Below are 16,030 nucleotides of genomic sequence, written 5' to 3'. Positions count from 1 at the left end.
TTAAAGTTATATGTACCGTAATCATTGCATAAGTTATTCACCACCATTTTAACATTTGTTACAAACATTTTGAGAATTACAATACTTAAAATTCCTAGGCTTTAGTTTTACATACACAAAACAGAGGCTCAATGTGAAATTTTGTTGCAGTACTACAAAATCGAATGATATTGACGTTTACAGTACATTTAAGTGAGGGCATATGGTAAGACAATGAAGCCAAGTGGTGTTTCAAAATTTCATATACAATTTGAATAATTATTGAAAAGTGACATCTGATGAATTGTTTTCATGAAAAGGGAATTAAAGATAAAAACTGTGCTGTAATTCCGTGCTATAACATATTATGCATTAAGTTTATCCATGCCTATGGATAATTTTCACTGCTTACTTAATAAAATCTTAAATGGTATCCAATGGATTACTGAAGAAAAGAAGAACACAAAAGCATTATATCATTTTGCCCATTATAAAGCATTCATATTTTGGTTAGTATATCTGTCCCGCTAAAATTATTTTATGATACCACTAAAATATATACGCTTGCAGTATTTAGAAGTGGACGTCAAGTCTGCCCTGTAAATTAACATTTATTTGAAAGAATCAAGGAGGAAGACTATTTGATCCACCATGACGTATGAAAGCTATCATTCATAATAGAACTCTGCTGTGGACATTTTGTTAGTATTACGTGTATCTAGATCACGATATTTTCATTCGCGAAAAAATACTTTCTCAAATCGTGAGAAAATGACCCACTAACAAAACTGACTGCACCGAACTTAAAATAAACAAGTAACAGTTCTATTTGTTTTACCCCTATAAATTACTTTCCATATAACTCTATTGGCCTATAAATGAACTGATTCGTCGGGCAGTCCAAAGAAATGTTAAAATCGACTGTTAAAATGTGCTTTTGGACCGGAGTGACGTCACACATACAATTCGTGACATCAATGCATTGTTTTGATTAAATGTGTATAACTAAACAGTTATCGACTGGGTTTTCAGGCAACAGAAGACTTGTTGGACCTTCAACAACTATGTAACAAAACATTTACGTATTCGACCTGATATCATTTTCTAGTCGAAGATGTTGTATTGACTTCTTTATTGACATTATCAACTGCTTATAAAGGAAATAACGCAAATGTTTCTAACGTCCCGTATGACGGACTTACACAAGGTACATTTTTTAGTAGTGGAAAGAAAGTCGCTTAAGAAAATTGAAATTTTATTGGGTAATATAGAACATTAACTATGAATTAACTTTAATGTCAGGGAATATCAGGAAACACAAATTTAATCTCGAATTCATAACGAACGTACAATTAACGATGAGCAATTATGAATCTGTACGTTAATCTTAAACGAATAATACACACTAGCAACATATCTAGTCACGATGAAAGATGGTCCAAAGTATATCTGAACGAGTTTAAGGTCATTCATTAACTTGTAGCTGTCCATAAAACACATCATCGGAAGCCAAAATAACAAAGACATCTTTCCATTTTCATATCTCATCGGGATTTTACTGCTTAATTCTGAGATTTGTAAAAGAGAATACCAATGATGCTGTATTAAATACATCTGATAGCTTTCAACTTCTTTTACATAAAACAACCAATTGAAATATGACACGAAACAATGGCAATTAAGAGTTTAAAGCATTTTAGTTGTTATTTTCTGATGTAGTCGTGAACATTTGAAATATTGTAACATAGTGTGTGTAGTTGCATCTAGACTAGTCACCAGTTTCTATAATTGTACATCTTCATTTCACAAGAAGCCACTCGTCTTTGATGTAAGCAACTCACCAATGATAATATTAAAATGTTATCAATGTCAAAATAATCACAAGGATGTACTTAACGAAAAGAAAAGAGTCAGAGGGTCTTAGAAATAAGCTTCATTTACGGTAGCTCTTATATAAACAAACAGAGACGAATCACATTGCATTGCGTCTATTTAGTACTTTTAATCATCATCCTTAGAATCCTCTTGACAGTGCTTATGACTAGACTAATTATCTGATCAACGAACATGGAAGACGGAAATAAAAATCAAATTTGATACTTGAAAGACGTTAGAATATGTTTAATTCGAAAGACAACGTTCAAAGGAATCAAAGTGCTATGGCCAAGACAATTACGACAGATATCAATTTCGATTTCGAGAATTTTTACTCTTGTATTTAGCTAATGTTCCTGTTGTTGTTATGATTATATTTAGACCAGCTGGTAAATCTTTGGTATTGTTAACCTTTGTTTATTTTTATGTTAAACATCACCGACGTTTGACCTGGCATTTATGTACGTGTAAACGGCAGACCACTCCCCCATATATACGTGCTACTCAAATCCGATCGCGATGTTTCCTGATTTCATAGTAATCTGCAATGGATTACAGGTGTTTATAGAATATTAATGGGACGATTGAGCAGCTATTGTGAATACAATAAACTCTGTTTACACAGGAATACACAGGTAAGCAGGTGCGTGCGAGTTGCTTGAGTCCATATTAATTCAAAGAGGTGTTTATTTTATGACATCAAACGACACCTGTTACGACCGAACAACATCTTAAATCGATACAGTAGAATTTACCTGGTTTCGCTTCTCTAGCGACAGGGACAGGTAGCTAGCAGCAAGCCCAACACAGGTATGACATTACAACTTCTAAAAATTGTATATTAATTAGTTATGCGTGTTTGGTAATTAAGAAAATAATTAGCTATATTTTGTGAAATGTATACAATTATATTTCAATACAATTTTTGAAAGAGCAAAATAATTTCCAACAGTTTAGTCACACTAGTTTCAGCCAGCTACCGTCTCATATCAAAGACACTAACTACAAATGATACATATCTTGCTAATTTTCATCTTGTTCTGAACATATCTTCTAATACCAATTTTCACTTTAAATAATGTCCAATTGCGTTTGAAAAAATATATGATATCTTCATTGAAATTACAATCATGTTAAAATACAGAAATTTTCAAGCAATCGCCATACATACTATAAATAAGATGTATCATTATCTTGCAAATTATGTATATTGTTCTTCCCTCTGTAAATAAGCTAAGGAAGTAAAAGAATTGGAGTTGCATCGTTATTGGTAAACAACTGATAGATAAGTTTAGGAATGTATGATACTACGATTTCTCGGTGAACCGCATTCTAAACATCCAATCGAACATGGCGACGTACTTTGGAAATCATCCCATTTTTTATTGTTATTAATATACAATCTATAAATATTTCTTGTCCCTGCTGTATCGTTCAGTAGTACAAATAGACATGGCTCTTTGCCATTGTTGTTATTGCTGTTGCTGTTGATGGTGGAGGTCTATTATTGCTTTGTTTGAATATTATCTTTTCATCCCAATCGAAATTGTTTATATTGTCTATTTAGGGGTATCACATTTCACAAAGGAATTGCGGATACACGCATGCATTCGATGTTTTACCATCGATAATTACAATCATCGGAAATGGGCATCAGACAATGGAAATTTGGATTTTGGAAACAAAATTGGTTGGGTTATTAGTTTTAAGTAAATTATAACAAGTAAATTCAAAATCTGTATGTGTATATGGTATTTAGTTAGCTTCTAGCATTTACTGGAGTGCTATTTTGGTGCACTGTTTAACTTAAATCGTACAAACAAGTTAGACAACTGTGATTTATAAAACTAATTAGCATAAAGCTTGTCTGAATGTTCTTGTGTTACTGCCCAACATCATGCTCAAAATAAATTAATCAAAAGAATTACAAATACAACGAAATGGCATGCTGGAATACGCAGATAGTTTAGACGAACGATGTCTCTTTCAAGACATAAATCATGTTATTTTTTTAATATTATTTGGTAATCAATTGCGTTACTGTTTAATAATATAACAATAACTAACCAGCCCTTCCATGGTTAGCAATATTAGAGACTACATTTGTGTATAGTGGATCAGTCCTGAAAACCTTGATCGTGTGGACGATAACTCAAAACGAAAGACTACGGTGTGGATATACATTATAGTATAGGCGATGGAAAATAAAGCTTTGATAAAAGCACAATAATAAGAATTACGATTCAAGTGCCAAACAATCTGATTAATACATAACGTTATTTTGACACGGTTTTATACAGGATCTGACAGCATCTCATTCGGGGTCACGTTCAGATGACCTTTATACCAAATTGTGTAAATTTCATACGTATTTACTACACTTTCCTAGCTATATTACTGAAAACGTCATTTCATCACAGCACATAAATGCATGTAGCTATGTTAAATGCTGAAGCCGAAATGACACTGGAAAAATATTCTGACATCTCTTATTCACTATTTCGTCCGCGTTCGATTTGATTGGTCAATTTGAAAGGTAATAAGAATAAGACCTCATATGGGATGGTGTTAGATCCTGAATGACACAGTACTGTAAATAACGAAATGAATTGCAATCAGATTGATTCCATATTATGGAAATCCTAATGATTCAACCGGCAAAAAATCTTACTAAACACGATCTCTCTACTGCTTACTTCACACACTAGATGCGTATCCGTTTCTGTATGATACGGTTTGTACCCATATTATGCCATTAACCGACCTTAAAGAAATATCCATAACATCTAGATAAATATAAAGTTATAGACTATAGGTTACGGTAAATAGCAAATCTATAGGATTCATACTTTGAAGAAATATGTTTCGACCGACGAGAATAACGATTGTAATATCTTTAAGTTGATGACAGAATGACAAAAAACGTCTGCACTGAGTTAATCAAGAAGGACTCTATATATGTAAAATTCTCTCTTCTTCTCTTTTTCTGTACCTAGCTATTCAATATTTGTATAAAAAAAAAAAAAAAAAAAGCGCTCGTCGTACTAAGATTAGATAGATATTCACTTCTATTTATAATTTTGATATATAAAAATGCTTTTAGGCGGAGGTCCTTTATATCCGTTTGCTTAGACATCTTTATGGTATTCATGTGTCGTTTGTCAACCAAACATTTGTCAACCCCACCACAAAAATAATACATAAATAAATTAATAAAGATATAATAAATAAACAAGCAAAACATTGTATAGTAGTTTCTGTGGCTTTCCAACCATTTGACCACTTTCAGACAAAAAATCAGCTAGGCTGTCTATCTGTCTCTCTTTGCTTCAAAATTCACTATTCAAATTATTTTATATAAAAAAATGTGTATTTCATTATCTTACTCTTAATATCCTAATGGTTTATAATATATGCACAGCATCTTACGTAAATGGTCACTTTTTTATTCTCCACTTCTCTTTTTGATGTAGGTAAAAAGATGTCATATCTAATTGGGTCTTCCGTGATATTGGTTTTTACTTTGATATTCGTCACCGGGTAAGTCGCCTGCTCAGATTACGACCATCCACACTTTCTGTGAAATACAATAATTTTACTTCTTCTTCAAATAACTATAACACAATCAGACTAATTCTCGTGCCACCTGATACCTAATAACGTTTGTGCGTGACTATTGTTTCTATTTGTGATAAAATGACGTAAAAAGATGAAATCCCGCGCTAACGTCATTTCAGCCGGAGGATTACGAAGAGTTACATCCCATCAACACTGGATATACTAGTCCAGCACAAACGTTATCAGGTATCACGTGGAACGTGAATTAGTCCCATTGGCTAGTGTGCATAACAGTTACCATTTTAGAAGGTTGTGTGTAGCTATATTTCCTCATTGCATATAACAGAGATATCTCCTTTTCGGGTTGAAATCGATTGTAATCGCCATTAATTTATGAGCAAAAGCCGACGTCGTTTTCTCAGAACAAATTGGAAGTAACACTAATAAAAGCATGAGGTAACAATCAAGTCCTCTTCGCAAGGTTAGATAACTCTGTGATATGCAAAGACAGAATTGTCACTTTCTGATAGAATAACTTTCAATAACGACAATGCTGTTGTCTAAGATGCAGGTCAATGTAGAATATTAAACAAAAACATATTATTGTATTCTAAATCATAACCTTATGATCAAATTAAGATACATATATCAGCATTGTGAGTTACGAAAATGTTTTGATCATTTTCGTAGCAGTAGCAAATTTTAAACGTTAATTACAGTAACTGATTTTAATCGCATACGCGTTATTGAAAACATCATTATTTTGTTCGCAAAAAACTGAACATCATGTTAGTCCATTTAAATTTAAGCGCAATTTTTCTTTTAGCAGGTTCAAAAAATAATAAAAGATACATTGTAGATCAATTGCGCACAAATGAGAATTCACTTTAATAACAACTTTTCACAATTTTGAACTGTGTGTAAATACCAGTTGACTATATGTCGGCATTTTCCACTTGTCCTATATGTGGTCTTTATAGGCAGGTTAGATTATAAATAGTATAAATGATTAATTTGTTTTATGACAAAATTTGCTATGCCGACCATTTATATCAAACTTTAATGGGTACACACTTATTTGGTTAACTTGTGGTTTTGTCGTTAAGAAATATACGTTGCCATAGAAGTCTCCTTTTTGTTGAAGCATTGTATCATGGAAACCTTGTCCAGAAAGATGTTTCGACAAAATCGACATTGACCAAAGTGGATTCCTTGATATGAATGAATTTAAAAAATGTTTTACTGATACAGGTTTGTTAATATTTTTTGCTTTTATTTTCGCAAAAATGATCGTCAGTTTTAGAAAAAAACCAAACAAATTCTTCTCAAGATTACAAATTTGCATATTATTTTAATAACTTTACTTAACCATGGTTATTATTTTGTTTCACGTTTATAACAGAACAACACAGATATTGAATTTACACCTACAATAACATGTAGTCTGAGTGATCATAATTGTAAAACTCAAATAATTTAGATACTTATGATTACTAGCTTTAATTTTTATCAATCAAACTCCCCAAGTGCGCAGTTAATATATGTACAAGTAATTAGATCAACGGTCTATTTCAACATTTTAGAAGTTTTTTTTTACCGGCAAAGTACATGTAATATGTGCACAGGAAAATTGCCAGGAAATTGGTATTATGATACGATACGTCATCAATCTGTTAAAGTACATTTAATATAGACCTTCATCATGTATTAACATATATTTCTTTGTTTGTACAGAAGAAAAAAATATTGACAAGGAAACTTTTCTGAATGCTACCGCAAGCTTAAATTTTGACCGTAAGTACAGTATACAGTATGATAACTTGTCGATACTTTACGGTTCGATTATCAATGGATTAATGGCAATTTTGGGAAAGCTGTGAAAAAAGTCAGTTCTTTGTGTTGTGTCCTCGTATGGAGTAATATTACTACGTCATAGTTAATTTCTAACCAGGGCCCAGTTGTTCAAAGGCTGATTAGGCTAATCACAGTTTAACGATAATTTACAAATTAAGACAAAATTATTTCTGGTAATAGAAATTTTACAAAAAATTATAAGATATTTAAGAACTCCATTCTTTACTTACTTGTGTTATTTAATGAAGAAATGATTACAACTTTTGCAGTTAATGAGAAATGAAAATTTCACTAATAATGTGATTAAGCTAATCATGCTTTGAACAACCGGGCCCTGGATGCGTTTGTGTTGCATTATAAAGTCTCAATATATATCTATCTTAATGTTTTAATGTAACTAACTGATATAAAACTTTTGCAAAGCATGCAAATATATTGTAGTTAAGATAAATGTAAATGATTCGGAAAATTTTGATAAAACGGTCAACTTCATGTTAATTGAACAAAATCTTAGGTGGGTCCAACGTTTTAAAAGAACTGAAACACACGTTCATATCAGTTTCGTTGTTTATCTCGAAACCTAGCGTAAGAGAAAGAGAATTGAAACTAAGACGGACCAGTGAACATATTCACGTATTTGAATGTCTCGATAAGTAAGATATTATATTCGACAGGATTATTTTTCATGCACATTGGCATTGTCTTATAATGGTCAAGAAATGTAAGGGATTTGTTAGAATATGATTTTGATTTAAAGTACAATGTTTGATGCATCACGTGCAATGAGTATTTGAGTCTTTTGGGGCACTCTCGTGTGTTCTTGTTGTGAATAATTGAAATAGTGGATTTCTGACCCATTTTGTAGTTTCATCTAACTAGATCATACCATAAACACACCAATCAGTACCTCATCTTTCACTAACATTATTTAACTATATTGTGGGAATATGTAAATGCTTTGTCTGTAGGACGAAATACTATTTCCAAAAACGGGTTTTTATGAAAAACACAACCAAAAGATAGATATTAGTGTAATACATACTATTCAGTCATCCGAAGTTAAAAAAAAAAATTGTTACGTGATAAAGACACTAAATACTGACTATATGCATTATAGTTTCAACGTTTTGTTCTGTATAGCATATACTTGTACAATTATATAATATCTTTATAGCCTGCGGAATTGATCCATCGTTCCTTTTTGAGACCCTCGCCAAGAAAAGAGTTAAAATACATCTGGAAAATATTTTTCATGCGGCCTATGACACTGATGATGGTAACATATTTGTTATTATTGCCCTTTGAGCTTGTCATTTGATAACAAACCGCAAACGAAGTATAGATAATAGTAGATATATGCATATATTTACACTTGCTAGGCTTGGTCACTATACGCTAATACTAGCCGATTTTGTTTACCATATAGGGATTGGATTTCGTTTTTATGTTAACCATGCTTGTATGGAGCAATTCCTCTAAGAATATATTCTATGGGGCGCGTTAGCGCCCCATATTGAATATATTCTTAGATGAATTGCTCCATACAAGCATGGTTAACATAAAAACGAAATCCAATCCCTATATTTACACTCACACGACTTTTTATTTATATTTTATGCAATAAAATCGTCATTTGAAAGTGACGTAATTATTCAATAAAAGTCGGTCAAAAGTGGGAGGAGCTTACTCATTTGAACAGCGAATGGTGACGCTTCACGTAAGGTAGAATTATTCATCCGCGACGACAAAAAAGTTCAATATTTTAGTGTAAAATAAACATGACAAACAAAGTAAATTTCAGAGATAATTTTATTTAATCAGATCAGAACTTTAAATATATATTCAATTTTGCTAAAAGTTAATATAAAGCGTAATAACATAAAGAATTTGTACACGGCCACATGTGTGAACTCGGTGACCGTTATTGTGCAGCGAGGCGAAGCTGACGCACGCTTACACACTTTAGTTTGCCGAAGTTGGCAAAACACCGATTTTCAAGTAGCTCAATGTGTTTGAGATGTCGTCTGACTTGACGGTATTACATCCTTGGGAGCCATGTGATTATATAATCTACGCTTAGATCCATATCGCCATCGATAGATGAAACAAATTCACTTGTGTTCGATGGATACAATGTATTTGTGGTGACGCGGAACTGTCAACACGTGGATTATTAGCGGTGCATGTTTTATACTACACATGATTAAATACTCAAAGAACAAAGACAAGAGGATATGTTTATAACTGACCTCTATCAGAGGGTCTCACACCCGTCCACCCCAAAGGCTCGATCGTAGGACGAACATAGGCACAGAGGTAATGTTTACATTTGACACCCATCATTTTTAACAAAAATGAAAGCACGTCGCCCCGGTCGGGATATTTTTCCGTTTCTTTATACAATTGTTAATTTAAAAATTGTTTGAATCATATATAAATATACAACATGTATATATTGTTTACATTTTTCCAAAATTCTATGAAAAACAACAATATACACGTAATGTTGCGTCAAAATGTAAACAAAGCCATGTGTTTCTTTTTTAAAAAAGTAGTCCTTTTACATTTCCTTACGCAAGTTCAAAGTTCAATGTTACCATGCAGTTATGGTAAACAAAATCGGCTAGTATTAGCGTATAGTGACCAAGCCTAGCAAGTGTAAATATAACTGCATGGTAACATCGAACTTTGAACTTGCGTATGAAAATGTTCTGTGCAACGTAAAAGGACTACTTTTTTTTAAAAGAAACACATGGCTTTGTTTACATTTTGACGCAACATTACGTGTATATTGTTGTTTTTCATAGAATTTTGGAAAAATGTAAACGATATATACATGTTTTATATGTATATATGATTCAAACAATTTTTAAATTAACAATTGTATAAAGAAACGGGAAAATATCCCGACCGGGGCGACGTGCTTTCATTTTTGTTAAAAATGATGGTTGTCAAATGTAAACATTACCTCTGTGCCTATGTTCGTCCTACGATCGAGTCTTTGGGATGGACGGGCGTGAGACCCTCTGATAGAGGTCAGTTATAAACATATCCTCTTGTCTTTGTTCTTTGAGAATTTAATCATGTGTATTATAAAACATGCACCGCTAATAATCCACGTGTTGACAGTTACGCGTCACCACAAATACATTGTACATATCCATCGAACACAAGTGAATTTGTTTCATCTATCGATGGCGATATGGATCTAAGCGTAGATTATATAATCACATGGCTCCCAAGGATGTAATATCGTCAAGTCAGACGACATCTCAAACACATTGAGCTACTTGAAAATCGGTGTTTTGCAAACTTCGGCAAACTCAAAAGTGTAAGCGTGCGTCAGCTTCGCCTCGCTGCACAATAACGGTCACCGAGTTCACACATGTGGCCGTGTACAAGTTCTTTATGTTATTACGCTATATATTAACTTTTAGCAAAATTGAATATATATTTAAAGTTCTGATCTGATTAAATAAAATTATCTCTGAAATTTGCTTTGTTTGTCATGTTTATTTTACACTAAAATATTGAACTTTTTTGTCTTCGCGGATGAATAATTCTACCTAACGTGAAGCGTCATCATTCGCTGTTCAAATGAGTAAGCTCCTCCCACTTTTGACCGACTTTTATTGAATAATTACGTCACTTTCAAATGACGATTTTATTGCATAAAATATAAATATAAAGTCGTGTGAGTGTAAATATAGGGATTGGATTTCGTTTTTATGTTAACCATGCTTGTATGGAGCAATTCCTCTAAGAATATATTCAATATGGGGCGCTAACGCGCCCCATAGAATATATTCTTAGAGGAATTGCTCCATACAAGCATGGTTAACATAAAAACGAAATCCAATCCCTATATGGATATGAAGCTAAAAAGGTAGTTACATTTGCTGTTTGATTTTGCTATCTGTTCTAAAAATGAAAACTGAACAGTATAGTATTTCACTGTCATTATCAATGATGAACAATGGTCTTGTGTGTGCATATTGAAAATGAAGAGCAAAAAAAATGCAAATGAATTTATCATTACAGCTGAAAAACGAATGTGTACCAATCATGCAAAAGACATACAGTAAGGGAGGCAACTCGGTGTTGCTTACGTATAACTTTGTTCATTATGCTTGGACAATATCCATAGATGAGCGGCAGAACTACTTTAATTCGGACTTATGCTAAATAGCTTATTTTTGAAACAAAATCCAGTAACTACCTTTCGTTTTCATCAGAATTGTTTTCCAGGATATCCTAACTTGTAACGGATGTGTATTTGATTTATCATTGTATGGACAACATTCGTGTTTTGGTGAAAAAATAACTCTTTAATGTCGGGCGTTTTCATCAGAATTGTTTTCCAGGATATCCTAACTTGTAACGGATGTGTATTTGATTTATCATTGTATGGACAACATTCGTGTTTTGGTGAAAAAATAACTCTTTAATGTCTGTCGAAACAAACAAATGAATGGATTGATGCATGTATAGTTTGTAACATATTATTTGTTTTCTTTACCTATGTCATTGGTTTTTCTTTCATTTGACCTCTTTAGATGAAAAGATCAGTCTTTCTGAATTTCAAAGAGAACATTACAAAGTGAGTATCGCCTACAGTACATAACCCAGGAGTTGTTGACATAAGTTTATGTACGTTAATCATAAGATTCGAACAACTCTTTTCTTCTCGGGGTTAAAGTAATTTCTGCTGATGTTTTTGCGAGTTGTCAAATGACTTTTTATCCTAAACCGTTTATCAAACAGCTAAGGTCTCTTAAATGACACTTTCGAATAAACAATGAAGCATTATTGACATTGAATGGGTATTATATGTATCTATGGAGTATGGATGTTATCTCAGTTTGTCCAACTTCTTACATGTATTATATGTTATGTGCTATAAGTTTCTTTCGGCGTAATCTGATATGTTCTATGTTGCTTTAACAATATTTAATATTACAACGAAGTTATAGAACTACCTGAAAATATAAATAACGTTGTTATTCAAGCATGAACAATTTATATTGTAGAAATAAAAATCATTTTTGTCAATTTCAGATATTTGTAAAGTGGATGAATACCAAGTTTTCTAGTAATGGTTTTCTAGTAAATTGAGAAAAACCCGTCAGTGTGTAACCAATATTGCGAAAATACAATAAGAACACAGTCACATACTTCGTTTATTTGTTTGTTACTTATTATTCATTTGTGTCAACACCAGGAAGTTGATGTAGTGCAATACTAGCGTTATATCACAAAGATGTCATATTTACCGCATTTACCATAGCTAATTCACGAATTACCTAAATATCCATTGTTTGCGATCATTTGGTTTAGAAATAGATATTAAACAATTTATTCCTCCTTATTGTACCACATTATTTAACGAGCACTTTCCATTTAATTTTACAATATATACTTTTAATTTGTCTGTTTGTTCTTTTAATCAATATTAAACAGGAAAACTTTACATGTAAAATATTTTCAGGTCTATTCATCCTGATTAGTTAACGTTAAATCATCACGTATTCTGTAGATAAAATAGGCTGACTAAATGGTTTGTCTTGACAGTCACCGATGAATATTTGCGACGAAACTCAAATGTAAGAAAAAATGATAACAGACGGGGAGGTCCTGTTACTTATGTTGAAGGTTTCATCTTTGTTTTTGTACTAAGACCCTGGACTAATCAATACTAGACTTTTTTCTATCTAATCACTAGGTGAATGCCCTAACGTTTTATTTTCGAAAGCAAATTAACAGGAATTTTACATTTAACTTCCGGGTAAGACCGGGATGCGAACCCAGGACCTCTGAACACTAGCCGAATGCTCTACTGCAGAGCTCCATGGTCACCGATTATAATCCCGCTACACTCCTCCCTCCTTTTTCAAAGTCTTTCCCCTCGAAGACATACGAGACTCCTATATCGACACCGAGTGCATTTTAGTTGGGCGGCAATTTGGTAGCAGAAGAGGAGAAAATGTAGCGGCCCGACAGCTTTTCCATCGCATTTTTAACACAGGAACCTCGTTTAATGTCAAAACTGATGACGTCATTAACAATGTAGACGCGGTTAAGCCGCATGTTTTGATGACATCTCGTCATAAAATAGAGTTATATTTTCCCTAGTAACCACGGGATATCTCTGTGATTTAGGGAAGAAAAGCAAGTTTCATAACGAGTGACTGTTAAATATCTATATCAAAATCTTGTCAGTAAGTATTCAATGTTAATGTTAATATTTGTATCATTTCAAAATATGAAGTAATTTGACTTTGATAAACATGATAAATTGCAGTCATGGGTTGTGAAACCTCAATTTAAAATGTAGGCTGGTATCGACTTTGCTCTACACTTTAACTGATATACCACTACTGTTGAGTTGATCATTCGAATAATGGAAAAGTGCGACTTTCATTAAGATAACGAACATCTTAGGATATAGTTCACTGATTTAAAAAAAAAACTTTCACATATTGTGTAGGTAATGCACCTGGCGTGAACCATTCGGAGACTGTCGTGAAATCATTAAGAGACAAGAGCAAGAAAGTCCTCCTAGTCATGATTTTATTGCTTCTAACACGTTGAATTAAGACACTAAAACAATGTGGGTTGAATACGAGTAGTCCCGCTGTTCAGTGATTCTGACGTCATAAAATCATGTTATATGTCACAATCACAGGAAAGAATTTTGAAAGAATTATACAATGTCACAGAACATTTGGACGATTGTTTTGTTATTAAAACTTTCACGAAGAACTTAATTGTCTCCGCGTTTAAAGAAGAAAAAAAGATAAGTTATATGAAAAATACAAAAATAGTGTGTCCTATATCATATCTTAAAATAGATCATTGCTTTACTAACAATTTTATGAAGGCGTCAAGCGCCTAATCAGCTTCTTTGCTAAGTGTGTTAAACTAGAAATGAAGTAATAAACAAGAGTTATTAACACTTTGTTTTGTACTTATTTTCCAATTTCTCTGTAATTGAATATTCTTTGCATAATCAATACAGAAAGTTAAATAAGTAAAAATAGGTTTTGCCATCCTTTATGTTAAGAATATTTTGGGACTATCATCAACCTAACATATCCTTTAAAGTTCCATGAATGTATCCTGTTGAGATTAAACATAGTTTAGCGTATTTTATGTGAGTTAGAATGAATATAATGATGACAAAACCTATTATCTTTCTTCAATCTGTTAGAAATTTAAGAAATAAAATATAATGATAAGGACATTTTCCAGTTATGCGCTGAACATATTAATGACATTTAGGCTATGAATTCTTAGTATGAAAACTAAATTGCTATATAGATTCATTCTCTGGTAGCTTATCATTATTTGTAAACAATAATTAGGAGTAAGTGTCGGCATATGCCTTACATATCACATAAGCATATATGGCCTGTTCACCCATGTCATACGCCAAAGTAATACAAATCGTAAGCTATAGTTCTTATTACCCAACTGTGACGTCACGGGTAACAATTACGACATAATCAAAATGTGTCGTTGCACGATTGTCTCGATGAACGAAATTCAAAGCCTTATGTCGCCATTCTTATATGGGTACGAAATCTAAAGTGTTGTCGATATTGTCATAAATACTAGTTATGTGATATATGAGCCTGTGTACTCGTGGCAACGTTACATATACTTGATAATTTGTGTGAATTTGTCAATAATTTGATACGTCACCCGCCTAAATGTATGGAACGAACCTAAATTATTGAACATGTCAAATATTTGATATTACATATCCACTCATGCTACACGCCCTCTATTAATTGTCGGTTGTATAAATGTATCTGGTAGAATTTATTATTTTAGACTAGTATTCATAAGGCAATGAGACAGAATCATGAAAACGAGAAAATGCAATAAAGCGGTGTCATACTCGTAAACTGACCATCGACTGTTTAAACGTCTAGACAGAGGATAAATAATGACAATGACAATTATTAGGACAATAGGGAAACAACATTAAAATAATGATTTGCTTTAAAATTACGTTAAGGATCATCATTACTGAGTCAGTCTATATTTTTAATCGATTAAGTGAAGTTGCCTCATGCGTTCTTGGTAATTCGATATCCATGGGGTAGCAACTTGCTCCATGGTTCCAGTCATGTACTGTAAACACAAATATGATTGTGGAAATCGTGCTTTGTGTATTTTGTATTTGCATATTTAAAAGTTATCTGCCCTTGCGGGTAGGTATTGATTATGACGTCATATGTTTGCTTAACGCCATACTTACGGACAAAACTACGTAGAATGCGCTTACAAATGACATAACAGTCGATTACCTATCTGCAAGGGAGTTTACTGTGTAATATGCAAAGACGGAATATAGCTTGTATAGACATTATAGCGATTGCATGAATTCGTCATTAAGTTATAAAAGATCTGCTCTAAAAGCTAAGTACAAAAAATAAGCACATTTACAGTATGCTGAATACTAAAGAAAGCAATAAACTAGATTTGAGATAGTTATGCGACTCTGATTTGATCTTGCTTTATATTTCAGGTGTTATCACAAAATAAGCAATATATTTATAGTTACCTGGTTTCCATTCATGGGCATGTCCAGACATTGTTGTCAAAACAACTGTTTTACAGAAACAATGGCCTCTGAATCATGTAGGTCTGAATTTGAGTTTTTTGTCTTTTTTTTTTGTATACATAAACAAATTATTTGCCATATTCATTTAGACGATTCCGTTAATTTGTTAACATATATTATTGTAGAAATGAC

General features: G+C 32.6%; 1 protein-coding gene across 1 annotated transcript; it reads left to right on the top strand.

Annotated features, from left to right (window-relative positions):
• The first annotated feature begins 29 nt into the window (after positions 1–29).
• On the top strand, positions 30–12,430 carry LOC138329935 (uncharacterized). The gene is made up of 7 exons (XM_069277220.1): positions 30–2,664; positions 5,328–5,394; positions 6,557–6,663; positions 7,147–7,206; positions 8,441–8,542; positions 11,823–11,866; positions 12,325–12,430. Exons 2-7 carry the CDS (start codon positions 5,336–5,338, stop codon positions 12,379–12,381), a joined length of 429 nt encoding a protein of 142 aa, XP_069133321.1. The 5' UTR covers positions 30–2,664; positions 5,328–5,335; the 3' UTR covers positions 12,382–12,430.
• The last annotated feature ends 3,600 nt before the right edge of the window (positions 12,431–16,030 follow it).

This window comes from Argopecten irradians, chromosome 8 (assembly GCF_041381155.1).
Source record: "Argopecten irradians isolate NY chromosome 8, Ai_NY, whole genome shotgun sequence".
Lineage (NCBI taxonomy): Eukaryota > Metazoa > Mollusca > Bivalvia > Pectinida > Pectinidae > Argopecten > Argopecten irradians.
This window is presented reverse-complemented; position numbering and strand designations above follow the sequence as displayed.